The 18,854-nt window shown below is 35.2% G+C and overlaps 1 protein-coding gene across 3 annotated transcripts; it reads left to right on the top strand.

Annotated features, from left to right (window-relative positions):
* Positions 1-1,440: 1,440 nt before the first annotated feature.
* LOC112519034 (nuclear transcription factor Y subunit A-7-like) lies at positions 1,441-16,800 on the top strand. Of its 3 annotated transcripts, none has more exons than XM_025126940.1 (6): positions 1,441-1,581; positions 9,870-9,933; positions 12,118-12,254; positions 12,685-12,786; positions 12,881-13,045; positions 16,290-16,800. In XM_025126940.1, the coding sequence occupies exons 2-6, from the start codon at positions 9,906-9,908 to the stop codon at positions 16,443-16,445; spliced, it is 588 nt and encodes a 195-aa protein (XP_024982708.1). In that variant the 5' UTR covers positions 1,441-1,581; positions 9,870-9,905; the 3' UTR covers positions 16,446-16,800. The 3 variants fall into 3 exon arrangements, with proteins under 3 accessions (XP_024982708.1, XP_024982710.1, XP_024982709.1); XM_025126942.1 differs by lacking the exon at positions 1,441-1,581 and adding an exon at positions 1,618-1,766; XM_025126941.1 differs by lacking the exon at positions 1,441-1,581 and adding an exon at positions 1,797-2,503.
* The last annotated feature ends 2,054 nt before the right edge of the window (positions 16,801-18,854 follow it).

Raw genomic sequence — 18,854 nt, 5'->3', positions numbered from 1 at the left:
TAATCTGGAAACCAAATAACCCGAAATCGTATTGGTTCAAATGAGTTATTTGGTTTCAGAATTTTTTAACACTCTTAAATGTGCCCCCAATAATAGAAGTTTCTGAATCCACCATTGTTTTTAACTCATTGATAACCATAAGGGGGCGTTTGGTTCGTAGAATGTAATTCGATGGAATTGGAATTCATCAAATCAATTTTACTTTGAGAGAATGAAATGGAACTTGATGGAATTTGACTATGTCTTTGATTGCGTTTGGTTGGATGGAATTGGAATGGAATTCTTAACGGAATTGGAATTTTTTTTTGTTTCTTTCATGAAATTTAACGAGAAAATTATAGGCAAAAAAAACCGAAACCGATGGTGAAAACCGGAAACCGAAACTTTCGGGCTGGGTTCGGGGACGGGGCGGGGATCGGGGACAAATTCAGATATTTTAATGGGAACGGGGGTGGGGACGGTGATCATCGACCCGACCCGGTCTGATATGTGTATATATATTAATTTTAATTTATATACATATATATATATATATATTATATCATTAAAAGAAAATAGTAATATTAAAATTTAAAAAACTGTTACTTTACTTCAACAACCCAAATAAGGCTCACGAAAAAGTCTAGTTTATTTTTCTAATTGTGAAATCGTGATTTTAGTTGCATGATCTTTGAAGTTCTGTTTAATTTTATATTGTAATATAGTACATTGTTTGTAATTAGTTCGATTATGTTTGAGACATTTAAACTTGTATCTCTAAAAAAAATTGTAATTTACTTTTAGTTGTGAAAATTAACATATTGTAATTTTTTTAGATCTGTTTCGGGTTCGGGTTCGGTTACAACCAATGGTGTACGGGAAAAAGAAGATTTTTACCTTAACGAGTTCCCCCACAGGGATCGAGAAACCGCGGGGACCCGATGGGGATCCCTGATAAGATCCCCGACGGGGATCGGGGCAGTTACGAGGACGGTTTTAGTTATCGGTTTCTGGGACAGGGATACCAATAACCGGCCCGAACCTGGCCTGTTGCCATTCTTAGTTTTAAACGAGATCGAGCATAGCAGAATAGAGCAAATCGAGATACAACGTCGATAAATGAATGAGGGCTAAAGAATTTGTCGGATTGGAATTTGAAATCCGTGGTATATGCAGTGAAATTGTGAAATCAATGAATTAAGGAATTTGTTGGAATTAGAAGGATTCATTCACATCTATTATGTGAACCAAACATGTCATTTGGAATTTGGTCAAAAATTTAGACATTCCAATTCCTTCTAATTCCATGAACCAAACAATCCCTAACTTTACCCATAAATCTTTTATTAAAATAAAACTATTATTTAGTTTACCGATAATGGAACCAAATAAAAATAAAAATAAATATTAAACCGAGTGTGTTTTTTGATTCCATCCAAAATAAAAGTAGGTTTTCCACATCCTACTTGGGCGAAACACTGCCACGAGCTTGTCCACAACATACCTACGCAAAACGACAATTTTCCCATCAGCGGCAGAGAATTAAGCAGACCCAGAAACGGAAACTTCAAATATCAATCTCCGTTCAACCTTCTTACTGAGGTAAGCTTCTAGCTTCTAAATTCAAACCCTGGATTATTTATAATAGCTTTACTGAATTGGGTATTTCATATCCTCTGTACTTATCTGTGGTCTGTATAATTTGAATATGATTAATTGAAATACGAACAAATTGGTTTGTAATCTTCAATCTAGAGCAATCTGCTGGAACTCGTTGATCATTCTAGGTGTGGTTGATTAATTCCTTCCGCTGCTATGAGAAAGATTTTGGGTCTGGTATAAGTAATTATTTTTCAATGGGTATTTGTTGGCTTCGAAATTGAATACCATACGATATCGAGTACTCATTTTTTTCTTTTCTTAAGAGGTTGCGCCTGGGGGTGGAGTGAGGGTTGGAAGAGATTATATGAGATTTTGTTGGCATATATGATGAGTTCACTTGGTTCGATATAGGGTTGACTTGAAATAGTTGTTTCTGTAGCGTTTTTTTTCTGCAATTTGGGTGAATGAATAACTGTGGTTAGATTCTGATACTTTTGTTGAGTTTGTTTGGGAGAGAAGTTCTGTTTTTGATGGTAAAGGAAAAGGAATGGTGGTAAGGATGGTTTCTTTGGACCTTCCAATGCTGTTAGGTTCTTTTGATTGGGAGATAGAGTAGTATGAAGTAGTGGTACTCTGGTCATTTGTATATCATCAATCCATCAAACATTGTAAAGTCTTTGTGAGATTTGCACGACCGTTGTTCCTGTCTTCATTTTGTGTGATTTCTTGAGTTGCTAGCTGATCTAGTCAAAGTAATATGTAGTTGAATATTTTGCTCTCATATGGTTAATGGGTTCATTAGTTGTGGACATAGTTCGATTGCACTTGTACTTGATTCTTGATATAAGAAAGTACTATAAGCCATAATGTTTCTCAATTTCCATGTTTGAAGAGAGCGGATTACTCCAGGAGATTGACAAAGGTGATTGCAAAAATCTCACCCATGCATGCATTTTTAACGTCTTGCAGATATCTGTAACGACATTCGTTGACTAGAAGTAAACCCATGTCCACTATCTCAGATATTTATGATCCAAATATCCAATATATCCCATCTATTTTTCAATTTTCTCAAAGATGTTTCTTCATAATTGTGTATGTGTGTATAGGTGTAGGTTCTATGCATTATGTGCATAAACAGTAGATATTCACTATACTTTATGACTCATTAATATTCTTTGAATTTTATGTTCATGTACCTGAGTCGACATTTGATGCGCATGTCCTGGCCATCTGATGATTCCATCCTTGGGATAAGCCATTTTTAACATTCTTCCATTCAATAGAAACTCCCTGATCACACACAAGTTGGTAACCCTTGTAGGTTAGGCATGTCGGTGGGTCAAGTTTAGGTTGGATGACTAATGATCCGACTAAGTTGATTATATGATTTGATTCCATTGGATAATGGATCATGACCCACCCACAATCCGATTAATCAAAATACATGGATCATCACCAACATCGACCCATTTATTTGACATTTTCATAAGATGAGAAAATGCAAAACTTGCTTAAAGTTTCTACCGTACGAATAAAAATACATCTCCATTTGGTATAAGACTTCAAAGCAGAGTGTCCAAACATTCCACTCTATAACATACTTTTTGTAACACAATTTGTACCACATAAATGCAAATACATATCATGGGACATGTTTCTTTATAACACAAGTTGTACTATACACATACAATAGCATTTCCATTTGTACAGTAGAAATTTTTGTTGTATAACATGTTCTCTTAGAACACAAAATGAAAAACATGAATGTAGTTTTTATTCAAATATATACAAAATTGCAAAGTCAAATAATGTAATTGTATCTTGGGACAAAGACAGTAGTAACTTACGTCCACTCAAAAGGCGATTCCAACCACCAACACCCCTCAGCGTAATCCCATCACCGCTGTCGATATCTCGCTGAAGTCGGATCATGCTGTAGCAATGGTAAATTCAGCCATTGAGAACCCACACAAGCAAAACTCATGTGCAAAAAAAATCAATAATTCAATGTTAAAATTAAGCTAGACATGGTTGATTATGTTGGTTGACCGTTAGTCATCCTAACAGCTGTGACAGTTACTGTATCTGACAGTTATTTAACTGTCATTTAGGAAACGTTGTGTTTGTTGTTTACAAGGGTTGTAACCCTTTGTACTCTATATATATTGGTATGTACATTTTTGATGATGTTGAATTAAAACAATAATAGAAATACTGTATCAAGGTTGTTCCAACATGTGGAATCAGAGCCAAAAACTTACGAATGGCCTCAAGTTTAAACAACATACTGCATCCTCAACTTCTCAAATTAAACGGGAAAAATTACCATCACTGGAGCATACAGATGAAGGTTCTGTTTGAATCATAAGAACTATGGGACATCAACGATCAAGGAATCAGTGACTCTATACAGGAACAAGAAGAAGAACTCAAAGATTTAAAGAAAAAGGATAAGAAGGCTCTCTACATAATCTATCAAGCCGTAGATGTAGTCATCTTTGAAAGGATTTTCTTCTCAAATTCTTCGAAAGATGCATGGGACATGCTTTATAGACCTTATCGAGAAGACAAAGTAAAAATGGTAAGATTACAAACTCTCATATGTGAATTCGACGGACTCAAAATGAAGGAGTCTGAAACAATAGAAGAATTCTACAATCGGGTAATCTTGATATTGAATCAATTAAGGTTGAATGAGAAATCATAGAAGATAGAAGAGCAGTTGAAAAGATACTCAGAAATTTAACAAGAAAGTTTGAGTATATCGTGGTGGCAATTGAGGAATCCAAGGATATTTCAGTCATGTCACTTGAACGACTTACTGGAACCTTACAGTCTCATGAGTTAAGGATGAAACTGTTTGACTCCACACCTTATGAACAGGCGTTTCAATTGCAATCCTCAAACAATCAAAAGAGAAACAGAATTTCTGGAAAAGAACAACAAATAGAAATCAGAGGAAGAGGCAGGGGAAAGTCATCACCAATGCAGTGCTATCATTGTCAAAAGTTTGGCCATATAGCCAAATACTGTAAGAAAAGAATTGCAGAAGAAAGAGACAACAATTTTGTCAACATAGAAGACAATGATGACACCATGTTCATGATGCTCGGTACTCTAGAAATACCTATTGATGACACATGGTATATCGACAGTGGATGTAGTAATCACATGTCTGGAGATATGGACATTTTTACTCACGTTGATGATACCCAAAAGAAAGAGGTAAGGACAGGTGATGATAAAAAGCTAAGTGTGCAAGGAGTAGGAGACATTCGGATAAATACAAAGACTGGACAGAAAAGGATACCAAGTGTTTATAATGTTCCAGGTTTGAAACACAAATTGCTTAGTGTAGGACAACTTCTACAGAAAGGGTTTGAGTTATATTTTAAAGGTGAAGCATGTGAAGTAAAAGATCAACATGGAGGCTTAATAGGTAAGATCAATATGACACGCAACAAAATGTTCCCATTCAGCTTTAAAGAAAACACTCTGTTTTCTTTTCATGTGTCTACAAAGCAGAATTCCCTACTATGGCACTACAGGTTTGGTCATGCAAACCGTGGATACTTAAGCTACATGCAGAGGCATAACTTAGTGAAGGGAATGCCAATTATAAACAAAGTTGAAGATGTTTGTGAAGGCTGCATGCTAAACAAACAAGAGAGTCCTTTCCACAAGAAGTAGCTTGGAGAGCCACTAAGCCACTTGACATCTGTGTGGACCTATGAAGACTCCCTCTATTGGTGGAAACAAGTACATGCTTACATTTATAGATGACTATAGTAGAAAAACTATGGGTTTATTTTTTGAAAGAAAAGTCTGAAGTCTTAAATAACTTCAAGACATTTAAGGCCTATGTTGAAAACAGAGTGAACATCAGATCGAAACCATTAGATCGGATGGGGGGTGGAGAATACAACTCTGCTTATTTTCTTGAATTCTTAAAAGAAAATGGTATCCATCATCAAGTAACTACTAGATATACCACTCAGCAGAACGGGGTAGCAGAGAGACTAAGTAGAACTATAATTGAAAAGGATAGAAGCATGTTAAAAGGGAAGAACCTGGATAATTCCTTCTAGGCAGAAGCTGTGGCTTGTGCATGTTACTTGATGAACAAAACCTCTACAAAAGGTCTGTCCAACATGACACCACAGGAGGCATGGACAGGATATAAACCTACTGTAGGTCATCAGAGAACCTTTGGATGTATAGCCTACTCCCATATACCTAACGAAAAAGAAATAAATTAGATGAAAAATCAGAAAAAACCATATTTGTAGGTTACAGTGAAAGATCAAAGGCTTATAAGCTATATAATCCCATCACTAGAAAGACCATCATAAGTAGAGATGTAGTGTTTGAAGAGGGAAAAGGATGGAATGATCTATCTAGACAGGAAGGAAACACTACACAGATTGCAGAAGATGATCTGATACAGCAGAAACCAGTCAAAGTCAAGCACACCCTGGTCCATGTTCTCTAACAATAGGCTTTCCAACTACTCCCAGTGCCTCACAAATCTCAGAAACTCCAAATACTCAAGTGTTATCCACTAATAGTCCACCAAAAAGAGGATATAGAAGCCTAAAGGACATCTACAATGATCCAAAACGTTTGGAATTCAATGATCTTGCAGATTTTGTATTATTCTCTGATGCAGACCCACTGTCATTTGAAGAAGCCTACCAAGAAGAAGAATAGAGGGATGCTATGGACAAGGAAATAGAGGCCATTATGAAGAATGATACTTGGGAACTTGTAAATCTCCCAAGTGGTTATAATCCACTGGAGTTAAGTGGATCTACAAAACCAAATTGAATGAGAAAGGTGAAGTTGATAGGCATAAGGCAAGATTGGTAGTAAAGGGGTACAAACAAAAACATGGAATTGATTACCAAGAGGTGTTTGCACGTATGATTAGATTGGAAACAATTAGAATAGTTTTAGGTTTGGTTGCACAGAACAAATGGAAGGTACATCAAATGGATGTAAAGTCAGCTTTCCTTAATGGAAACTTGGAAGAGGATGTATACATAGATCAACCTGGGGGTTATACAAAGAAGGGTGAAGAATACAAAGTCTGTCATTTGGAGAAGGCCTTATATGGATTAAAGCAAGCACCACATGCTTGGTATAGTAGGATTGAAAGGTATTTCATGGCAAATGGTTTCAACAAGTGCGCACAAGAACTTACACTCTTCACTCAGAAGATTGAAGGTTTGATTCTAATTGTCTACATTTATGTAGATGATTTAGTTTTCACAGGAAACTCACAAGAACTAATAGAAGACTTCAAGAAAAGCATGAAAAGTGAATTTGATATAACGGACATGGGCTTACTTCATTACTTCTTGGGAATTGAAGCAAGACAGGATGAAGAAGGGATCAAAATCTCACAACAAAGGTATGCTCAAAACTTGATTGATAAGTTCAACATGGGACAGTCTAATCTTGCTGTTACTCCCATGGAGTTTGGAACTAAAACTCTCTAAGGATGGGAAAGAAGAAAGTGTAGATGCTAGTTTGTATATAAGTCTAGTAAGCAGTCTTATGTATTTAACTGCCACCAGACCAGATTTGGTGCTTTCTGTCAGCATCATAAGCAGATTTATGGAATCTCCCAAAGTCAGTCATTGGGAAGCAGGGAAGAGGATCCTGAAATACGTTAAAGGGTCTCTAAATCATGGAATTGCATATTCAAAAACAGAAAACTTCAAGCTCACAGGGTATAGTGATAGTGACTTTGGAGGAAACATGGATGATGGGAAAAGTACAGCAGGGTATGTGTTTAATCTGGGAACAGGTGCAGTATCTTGGCAGTCAAAAAAACAAACTGTAGTGGCTTTATCTTCTGCCGAAGCAGAGTATATGTCACTTTCCATTGTTGGTTGCCAAGCATTATGGTTGAGGGCCATCCTAGATGTATCGGAGCACAGACAAGAGGGACCTACTACAATATTTTGTGACAATAAATCAGCCATTGCTCTAACCAAAAATCCAGTATTTCATGGAAAGAGCAAACACATTAGGATCAAGTTTCACTTCATATGGAAGTTGGGATCAAACAGTGAAGTCAAAATTGAATATTGTGGAACAAAGTATCAACTTGCAGATTGTTTTACAAAAGCTCTTCAATCAGGGAATTTCAGAATCATGAAGGAAAGTTTGAAGGTTCAACCATTGCTAGCTTAAGGGGGTGTGTTAAAATTAAGCTAGACATGGTTGATTATGTTGGTTGACCGTTAGTCATCCTAACAGCTGTGACAGTTACTGTTTCTGACAGTTATTTAACTGTTGTGTCTGTTGTTTACAAGGATTGTAACCCTTTGTACTCTATATATATTGGTGTCCTATGTACATATTTAATGATGTTGAGTTAAAACAATAATAGAAATATTGTATCAAGGTTGTTCCAACATCCAATATATATTACAATTTTAAGAGTTATTATTTCATTAGACCGATGACCTTAGTTAATCCTATAATWCATATTAGCATCAAGTACCCTTTTTTGCGTAATTTTTTATCCTTGCTCTATGAKTATAAATTATCGTAATAATAATTTACATTTGCATTTTCCTATTATAGGTATTCGTTTTTTATATGTAACTTGGTCATATCATTTGACCAATTGCAACTTCTTTTTTTGAATATTTGAACGATTTTGAAAAGCMTCAGAATAAATACTAATATCAAATTATTAAATAAGTTAGTGCATATCTTGATTTTTTATTGACTTTTTTCGAAAGAGGTAAGATCTGGTGAATCGGAAACAATTATATTATTTTGAATTTTATCCATTTTTTGGTCCTTATTAGGTTTAGGTTCAGCCTTAATATTTTTTTGAATTTTACAAAACAAATATTTTCTATCTGGATTTTTTTYCATATATATAATATAACTATAACTTTTTCCTAGATAATTATTCATAGGAATATTCTTGAGTATGTTAAAAAAAAATTCTTTATTTCTGTTGGAATTTTTTTGGTTCTTATTTGTTTCTAATGATGATCTATAAATATAGGAGTTCTTCTTAGTTTCAGAATGAATATATTTATATGATAAAATATCATATCTATAGTTTTTTTGAAAATTCTCCTCTTTATTTGGTAATAAATATATTTTCGAATTTTGTTTTTTTTGTAATCAACTAATTGGTCTTTTTCATAGGAATACCATTTGTTTAAATCTTTATTTTTGAGATGTATGGGATTGATTGATTAATCATGCATTGATCCAAATATTGACGTACCTAAATGGGTGGATCTATTTGATCATTTATTTTGAATTAACATATCACCTTTTGAATAGTTGGTTCATATGAATTGGATCATACTGGATCTAGATAAAGACCCAATCCTTTGACATCCCTATGTAGGTTGGTAAGAAAGCTCGATGCAAGTAGTGAACTGACTCTCCGGTCAACACAAATTTCTCAAATAGACCTTGAACGGTGTGAGGTACTAATTAATGTTCTAATTTGGAGCTTGAGAGACGTGTACATTCTAGAAGTTTTAGAGTGGTACTCGCTATATCCTCATCTCCTTGGAGTAGAGTATAACTTCAAAGTAATTAGATGATGCAATGTACGCCATTATCAAAATGTCTTATAGCTGTAAGTTCCTTTTTTCTCCAAACATTTTAAGCCATCTATTCTTGGCTCTTAAGCACAATAGTTTACTTGGCTAGAGAGTTATTGTAGACTAATGCTCATGAGCATAAAGCCATAAACCAAACACCCCCCTTCCCCCTCAATCATAAGGTGTCTTTACCCTGAAGTGAATGCAAGGCCTAAACTACATAGTCAAAAGTCTTGTCTTATTGAAAGGATTCTTGAGGAGGAATGCTCGGATCTAACAAATGAAGTTGGATGAAATTGTTATTCTGGTTCAATTTATTCAAATCTCCAGGAACTAACATAGTTACAGATTTATAATTGGGGATTTAGGATAATATTATTTAGTTATGACAAGTACATCTCTTCACTGACTGTATTTGGTCTATTAGTCTTTTCTTGCTTTCCAAGCATTATTATTACTATATTTACCCTCTGTTACGAACAGAGTTGTGGTCCCATGGTTTAATGGATGCAAGAGTGGTTTACTTAATAGAATATGGAGTGTTTACCTAGTTTTCCCTAATCCAAATGTAAGTGTGGGTTAATTTGATATCATAGAATTTTTGAAATATTGTTTCATCATTGCATCTTCTTGTATGGTCTAACTATTAGTTAACTGTAGTGTTTTATGATGCTTATTTGGTCATTTTGATGCCAGATCCCAGTTCATCAAATCTGTGGTTCAGACAGCATCATGTCCTCCTCTGCTCCTGAGTTTTCCGGTATTTGCGACTATTTTTGTTTCAATATTTGTTCTGATTCACGTACCCGATACAATCATGATTATTGTTTCTTTTATCCTGCTTATTGCACATTTCTTCACAAGGTTTTCCTCATGGTTGCAAATTGGCTTCAATATTCCTTCTTAGCTTAATTGCTTCACAGTATTTTCAAATTTTGGCGTATTAGTTTTTTCAGAAGGTCAGAATATAAATTAAGTAATTAATTATCTGAGCTACCATTTGAGTTAAATTTGAAATGTAAATTGTTCAAAAGGGGAAGGGGAAAGATGAAGGAAAATGGAAACTACTTTTTTGTTTTTGACAAAAAAAAGTATGAGACATGCACTTTACAAACTAAAAAACCGAAGCAGGTTACCTTAATAAGGCTCAACATAAAAGGAACAATTTCTCCTACTACTGAAGCGAGAATCTAGCAGTTCATAAGCTCATTATTGCCTTTCTGATGAGAGTATGAGAAACAAATACTTTCTCTGCCATCTAGATTACAACCTTACTCCATCTTCTTGCTCCAAATCAATCTAATTTTATGTTTGTGCTTGCTTTGTGATCTGTCATTCCCTGCCTACAATAGGAGCCTAGACGTTAAGTGCTTCTTAAAATCTTAATTCAGACTTAATAAATCTTTCAGCTTTCACAAGTTTGCATTTATATAATGCAGTTATTGTAGATACACAACAGTTCAGTTACTAAAAACAGTCTTATATATTAATAGTCTTAAGTTCCAAAATATATACCAGTTGTTTTACAGTCTACCATGGTCACACTATCTCCAAGTTACAGGCCCCAAAGATCCAGAAGGAGATATTGAAAGTGGTGGTGGGAGGAATTGATTGTGATGAGGTTGGTCGGTGTTCTTTGGTGATGATGAATATTGACTACTTACATATCCTAAAACAGACCACTATTTATCGTCTATTTTATATTCATAATCAACTGAAAACACACATGCATGCTTTGAGTTAAGTGATGAATCCATGTTTGAGGAGCTTGTGGAACAATTATGCTAATCTAGTAGGTTTCAGAGTGAACTGAAATAAAGTGGTAAACTTATGAAGCAATATGCAAATTGCTCTTCTTTTATCTCTTTACTTGAGTTATTGGCCGTGACTTTCTTTAGACTAAACGATACTTAAAGACATCAGGGTATTTTTTTGAAATGCGGATTCACTTAATAATTGATCACCTAGCAAATATGCTCAAGATCTTGTGGTTGACTTGGTGGAGAAGTTCAACACATTTCTATAGATATTGCATGGACATGTTCCATTTCGCTGTAGAGTAGTCCATGAAGCTTTTTCACAAATGCCTTCTTTCTTGCAAATAATGTATTTTACTTAACAAAGAAGTTCTTAAAATTTGAATATTGCTTTGTTTTTCATTGATCTTTTGGGAATTCTAGCAAGACCTTTTTACTTTGTTTAAGTTCCCTCATTATAGAATAAATATGATGCCATTTTTCCTGAAAGCTTCTAAATTAGTGGTTTTGACCTTCTGAGATAGCATAACTGCATAAGAAATGTTTGTATACTATAATTGTGCCAAAGTTGCAATGAGCAGAATATTGGCTCAAGTCTCCCATTTTTTAACCAGTGTTTCCCCCATAAGAAATTAATTTTAGACTACATTGTCCCTAAGACCTGTAGGTCCAAGATTTGGAGGAAGTAGGTGGTCTAGCTTATTAGTTTCTGTGGTTTGCGAGTTTTATCCAACCCAGAGTTATTAAGGGCAAAGGTGAGCCAACATGTTGGTAGGACGCCTAAGGGCATAAGTGACAAAGGTGAGGTATTTTGTTGTAAAGAGAAGCAAGAAAGACTTATCTTGTGAATTGTATCAATCCAGAGTATGAAGGGCCAAGATGAGTCAGCATTGGTAGGGTGTCTAAGGGCATAAGGGACACAAGTGCAAGAATTTAAAACGATCATCCGCTGATCCATTATCTTGTTTTAGCAGCGTCCTCCAAATTCAACCCAAATGATATGGGAAGAACTGATACTACTCAACAGAGGGAATTCAGTACAACTACCTTGAAAACTATGGTTATACATTTTGCTTGATCTAGTTGGAGGTTTTGTTGACCTAGGTAGTCGTTTCCTTATACCCTGTTTTTCTAATCATATGCCTTCATGTCTACTTATTAGTCTCACATTTGTCATTGGTGAACAGATAATAGTGAAAGTGAGGTCCAGCAAAGCCAATTGGATGCTCAGATTCACTCTTCACCTCCTGCAACTGGAATTTCTCATCCTTCTATTTCAACGCCAAACATCCCATACCCAACTCAGCTTGGAGCCAATGCTTTGGTATCTCTTCGAAGTTGCTGAAAAGTCATTATACTATCCTTAATTGTTCATAACTTGGACTCATTTGGTAACACTTGCTTTTTATGTTTTACATTTACATTTTTTTTGCAATGTGGACAGTGTTGTGATTTTTTGTTTGATATTGAAATCAAAACGTATTTCACAATACTTGCATTTTTTAAAAACATACAATATTAAATTTGAAAAAAATAATAGATGTGTTTTATTGGGTTTGAAACCTCAACCTTGTATATGTCAATGGTCTGCATATTTCTGTTCCATGTACCTGTTTTCCAGACAATCAAAACTCAAAATCAAGTACACAATTTATTAATAGCGCCAAACACGTAAACTGTTGCCAAACACCATTACTGAATAGTTCTCTTGCTATTGTTTCTGTTGAAGTAAATGATTTCTATTATAATCTCAGGGGCAAGCAGCTTATCCTTACCCAGATCCTTACTACAGGAGTATTTACACTCCATACGAATCACAACCATATCCAACTCAGCCGTATCCAGTGCAACCTATGGTATACTAGCTTTCATGCATCTTGGTTTTTCATTTGGTTTAGACTTCGGTTTGTGTTCTAAGAGTGAGAGAGATATTTTCATCTACTTCTTCAGGTACACCTTCAGTTGATGGGAATTCAGCAAGCTGGTGTTCCTCTCCCATCAGATACTGTCGAGGAGCCTGTTTTTGTCAATGCTAAACAATATCACGGCATCTTACGGCGCCGACAATGTCGTGCAAAAGCTGAATCTGAAAATAAAGCTCACAAATCTAGAAAGGTATGGCAAGAATTACACACCTTGTGTTCCACTTGCATGTAGGTAGGATCTTTTTTGCTATAAGGACCGTTGAACCATTAACTTGCACCTCAGTGCTAAAGCTCTTGTCTCTGGGGACGATGTGCCTCGGCCTCACTGCGCCTTGGAATTAGATGCTCACCTAGGCACATTGTCTTGTACTATGTGGTTATCATCCATCTCCACATGTGGTATCATAGATTAAACGGTATCTCACAAGAATGTTTTCCTTTGGTCAACCTTATTATAGCAAGAAACAAATGGGGAGCATGGAAAATAATTCGAGTTGTCAAATTTCTCTCTACTACCCAGAAAGGTAAAAAAATTCTTCCTCTTTCCTCTTCTGGGACCTGAGGTGGTCTCATTTACTATTGTAGACATTGTAAGGGGCAAGTACTAGGTAATCCAGCGTAACTTTTTTTTTCAAGACTTTCTAATTGATGAGCTTGGTCTCTGCCATCATCACATATTTGAAGTTCATCTCAGTCCTTTTTCTCAATCTAGTGCCGCTCTCGTTCCATTCACTCTTGTTCTTTCATGCTCTCTCTGGTTATGTTATCTTCTCCTTTTTCAGTCTCCCCTCCATATTAAGATATATCTGTGTTAATTTCTACTTGCTGTTTTTGTTGAGTCATACCTGCAAACACAATACCTTTTCTGTTTTATTTATCTTCATCTTAAGTAAACGAAATTCCTAATTACAGTTTTATGAAATATGATCCAACCCTTTCTTTCTATTCCGCATTTTGGAAATACCAAGACGGTAAGGCCCTTAAGTTATATTATAGATGAACATGAAAAGGCCGTCTTGGTCACCATGGCCTGACTTGCTATAAAGATTGGGTCATGAAACTGCAATATTTCATGATCGAGTCTTGCCTGAATTTTTGGTACCAATCTTGCCACTGGTCTCCTTGTGATACTCAAGGAAATGTGAACATTTAATTATGTGTTTCCTTTTCTTACCTTGAACTCGAAGATGTGATAAAGAACCTAAAATTAATACAGAAACATCTGTTAAACATTGGAAAATAACAAGAAAGAAGAAAAAGAAACATGTTTGTTCTCTCCATTTCAAATGTCGATCTTTATCTTCATCATCAATCGCAAACCACAAATCCCTTATTTTCTCATCCAACTTCCCTAATTCCACAGATCACATGGGGAGACCCCACAACGTAATTGAAGTCAACAATCTAGGTTTGGATCCACATGTCACCTACACCTGCCCGCCCACAATTTCAAATTTGTGCTAATTTCGAGCAATGGTGTGATTTTGTTTCTAATATACGGAAGTCATAGTAATTATACTATCTCATGTTTCAACCAAGAGTGAAATTGTCAAGCAAGTATACATTTCATCACTTTCCTTCAAAACATGGATGCAAGGTAATTATAGTGCATCATGTGATGTTTAAATGAAGGATATTGTAGAAAGAATTGATTTCATTGACCAAATAATTATATGATAATAAGATCTTTTTGACCGAAGAAGCCTCAAGTCAAAGTTAATCCCCTTAAAATTGTATCTAAAAAATATATGATTTATGCTCAACTTGGTGTCTTTTGGATGCTAGGCGACTGCCTTGTCATCTAGGTGAATACTTTAGTAATCCAAGGTGTCGTACTGATATTTATTGCTTGTGGTGAATTCTCATATATAATTCATTGTAGAATAAAATCTAACAGGTTGAGATACAGATGAAGATAAAGATTAACTAGATCCTAACAAGAGAGTTAATGATAAAATTAGGAGTACAAGACGTGTGAACGCATCTAACACTCCCTGAGTTGGTGTATGGAATATCGATAATGCCCAACTTGTTGCAAATGAAGTCAATTTGGGGGTTCCAAAGAGGTTTGGTGTGGATGTCATCTGACTCCTACTCAATTGAGATATCAATTGTAGGATAGTTTGGTGTACTACATGATGTCCCGACTATATACTTGCTGATGAGATGTCAATTGACCTCTATCTCTATGTTTTGCTTTCTCATGGAAAACCTGATTCTTGGTTATGTGGTGGCATATTGATAATCAGAATATAGGCTCACAACTTAGCCAGGTCTAAGTTATCTCACATGTAACACAACCACACTTTATTACTTTTGACTTGGTGCTAGATTGAGATGTGGTTGCATGTTTCTTGTTTTTCAAAGATACGGGACTTGAGTATCGGATCGTAGATTGCCTATAATAGGGCATCCTGCCCAATCTAAAACCTTCCGATCCTCCCATGTCTTTCCTTTGTAGAAGCTTTTACCCTACAACCAAATATAAAGTCTTGTTCTGGGAGAACTTATTACCTCAAATTTTGAAGTTCATCACAATTACTGGTGTTATTCTGATACGTGGTTTAGCTTACCAACTAGATGTTACATCCTTTGGGTGTTATTCAGGATTTTCCTCTTTAGGCAGAAACCTTATGAATAATAGCATATGGGGATGTATTGATATTACCATATCAAAGTGAAGTCCTATGTCTTCTCACTGAGAATAGTCTATTGGGATGCAAACCAATAGATTGCCATATGGTCCCAATAGACCGTGCTTCCTGAGAAGATATGGAGCATCTTTTTTTATGATATAATAATAATCAACTGTCAAGATTAAAATACCTTTATAGCCATAAAATAGTGTGGTTTTCCCAGGATCAATCACGTATACAACTCTTCAGCTGAGTGGAATACCATCAACGTATATCTGGATCTGTTTAGTACCATCTTGGTACATGCTTATTTACAACTTATCGAGTGCTTTGCAAAGAGAGGAGATTAATCCAAGTGCCATATTTGTCATATTGTCATATCTGCATCCATCTCTTTTATGATGTTGTACCATCTTGGATGCTTAAAGATACATAGCCTGAGCCACTAACCCACTTGATGCAAGTACAAGTTATCTTTTCGATTTAATCAGCTAATACACAACCATCCCACACACAAGCACCACATATAATGCTACATCGCCTGTGGTTGGTATCATCGGGTGAAAAGCCGCTTGGTAGCCTTGATTAACCCAACTGTACCTGAACCATGATTTTATCATTCCTTGTCAGTATATCTAAGTTAAGACCATAGTTAACGAAAACTTTTTATGGGCATCAGTTTTGTCTGCCTAAAATCATCAGGGTAATCACATTTGGATTAAGCTGTGCAAAATCTTAATCCTCCATTAGTTTCTAATTATCTAAATTCTGGGGCCTAATGTTTGTGAAAATTTTCAGCCATACTTGCACGAATCACGACATTTGCATGCATTAAGAAGAAGCAGAGGATGTGGTGGTCGATTCGAGAAAAAAGATAAGCATCAAAAGGAGATGGGTTCAGATGACAACTCTGAATCACAGGTGAATATCAATCTCAATTCAGACAAAACCTAGCAAATGTCCACAAGTTGTGGTTGAAACAAACATCATCAAGCTTAGTAGGTGGTGTATAGTCAAGCCCAGGTGTGTGGTTTTAGCTTCCATGTTGTCTATATTTGAAAGGTGAGTTTCCATATGGTCGATGTGGTCATTGAGTGCCATGTTTGGTCTCGTTGATTGCTTTGTTTGTGTTTTACTGAAATCGTGTTGGAGTAGTGAGGCATGATTTTTGGTTTGATTTTGTAGCTTTTTGGTGTAGTGGTTGAAGTATGTCATGCTATGGCTGAATAAGAAGTTGGTGTAGTGAATTATATTTGTATAATCATCAAATGTGGCAGGCAGAGTACTCTTTTGCATGGCTGAATTCTGGGCCAATAATGGTTTAACTATAACCATCTTATTACAATGCATGGGTCCTGTTAGTTTGCAGGATTGGATTCGATTTTGGAGGGATTTGGAATTGAATTTCATTTCTATCTCATGTTTAGTTTGAAGGGTTTTCTGGATTTGAAATCTCATCCCCCAAACATATGATTTTGAAATCCTTTGGGGGTGCTTGGTATTTTAAGGGATTTTGTAGGATTATATATAATAACGTTCTAAAAAATATTAAAAACATTTGTTTTGTAATAATCAATTAATAATAATTGTGATTTAATTGTTTTTATAATTATTTATAAAAAATGAATTCAATTTCATTTCAAATCTTACAAACCAACATTAAATATTTCAAATCCTTTCAAATTCAAATCTCTCCAATTCCAAATCTCTTTACGAAATTCAAATCCCTTAAAACCATTCTATCAAACCAAATGTCCTCTTATACATATATATATATATATATATATATATATACATACATATATATATATATGTAATAGTTGTATACCCGCGTAATGCAGCGGGGCATAAATTTTATATTAATGTAAGCGAGAATATCGATTGACGGTTACAACAAATAAACCCATGATTGTCATAGAATGACCAAGTCAAATGGAAAAAAGCTTGTCCTTTCAATTTAAATATGAATATGTTATTTTGAACGAAAATTATGTGAACTGGAATTGTTGAATTACGATATTTTCAATGTCGTAACATTTGTTGTTCCTAGATTTTAAAGACTAACGTAGGTATGGTGGGTTTTTTCCTACACTTGTAATTTACAAAATAACATTCGGAATTATGTTTAAATAAACTGGAAAATAAAATCATTTGTAAGAAATTCATTGAGATATTGTTCAAAACGTTCATATAGGGTGAGCTATATTCTACAATGATATTTTCATTTGAGAAATTTTGGAAAGAGACTCTATGTTGCCATGTCATGTCATGTCATGTAGAGTCTTAGTGGATCATTTACAGAGTTATTAGAGTTTTTACATTATATTACTCAACTAATCCATTGTATGATGTCTTGTCCTTGGCTATCGAGAGTTTTTTTTTTTTTTTGAGTATATGCTATGATAGAACTGTAGTTGAACTTTCATCTCGAAAACCAAACTTATTCTTAATCGACAAGCACTTTTGTTTTGGAAGAGCTCATAACGTTTCAAGTTTTAAATCGTGCATTAAGACTTGTTTGCATACTATGTGAGTTATGCTCGATATTAATCTTATTTATACGAGTTATGTAAAAAGTTATCATTTTCCAACTTCGTGTTGTAAATTGGAATCTTGTTCTTCTAAATAGTTGCACTTACAATTTCATGTAAATTGGAATCTTGGGTTTTTTCAACCTTGTCTTAATCCATATTCCAAAACAGAGATAACATGAAATGAGATTGCAATGAGCTTATAATCTTACCTTCAGTTTAGATGGTAAGATTTTGAACATATTTGTATCTTCCATTTTACAATATATGTTATCATTCAAATCAAGAGTGGACATGTCATTGGACATCTTGAGACACATGGAAAAGGTGTCTCAAGACTCGGGAAGACATTCCAGAAACTTAGTTAAAGTTTCAGAGTTGGAATATTCCCTGCCGACAACCCTAAGATCAATTAGGAGGCATTTAAAACGTTGATGTACTTCGAACATCGTCTCAGACTTTCCACAAAGAAAGCGTTCATACTGTCTTACTAGATTGATCTTTCTGATTTCTTAAACCTGAGTGGTTTCTTCATACTGGACACAAAGTGTGTCCCACATGGATTTAGAAGATTTGAGCTTCATCACGAAGTGATAAATATAATCAGGAAGAGACATAACTATTATACACTAAGCACGTGTGTCTATAGATATCTTATTCTTGTCTTCATCGCTCCACTGATGAGGGAGCTTTAGAATCTGTCGTTCATGAATCACGGCAGTCATAGCTGTTGCTGGAACAGTCGGAGCAATAGCAAATGGAATATATGGTCCATTTTCTATGTAATGTAGAATTTCAGGATCCACACCTTCAAGAAAGAGGGACATCCGGT

This window comes from Cynara cardunculus, assembly GCF_001531365.2.
Source record: "Cynara cardunculus var. scolymus isolate 2C chromosome LG 10, CcrdV1, whole genome shotgun sequence".
Classification (NCBI taxonomy): domain Eukaryota; kingdom Viridiplantae; phylum Streptophyta; class Magnoliopsida; order Asterales; family Asteraceae; genus Cynara; species Cynara cardunculus.
Note: the sequence above shows the minus strand (reverse complement) of the source record. Positions and strands in the feature narration are given on the sequence as shown.

Coding starts and splice junctions, on each gene's coding strand:
- LOC112519034 (XM_025126940.1), top strand. CDS start 9,906: ATGTCCTCCTCTGCTCCTGAGTTTTCCG. Junction 12,787..12,880: donor CGTATCCAGTGCAACCTATG/GTATACTAGCTT, acceptor CTACTTCTTCAG/GTACACCTTCAGTTGATGGG. Junction 13,046..16,289: donor AAGCTCACAAATCTAGAAAG/GTATGGCAAGAA, acceptor GAAAATTTTCAG/CCATACTTGCACGAATCACG.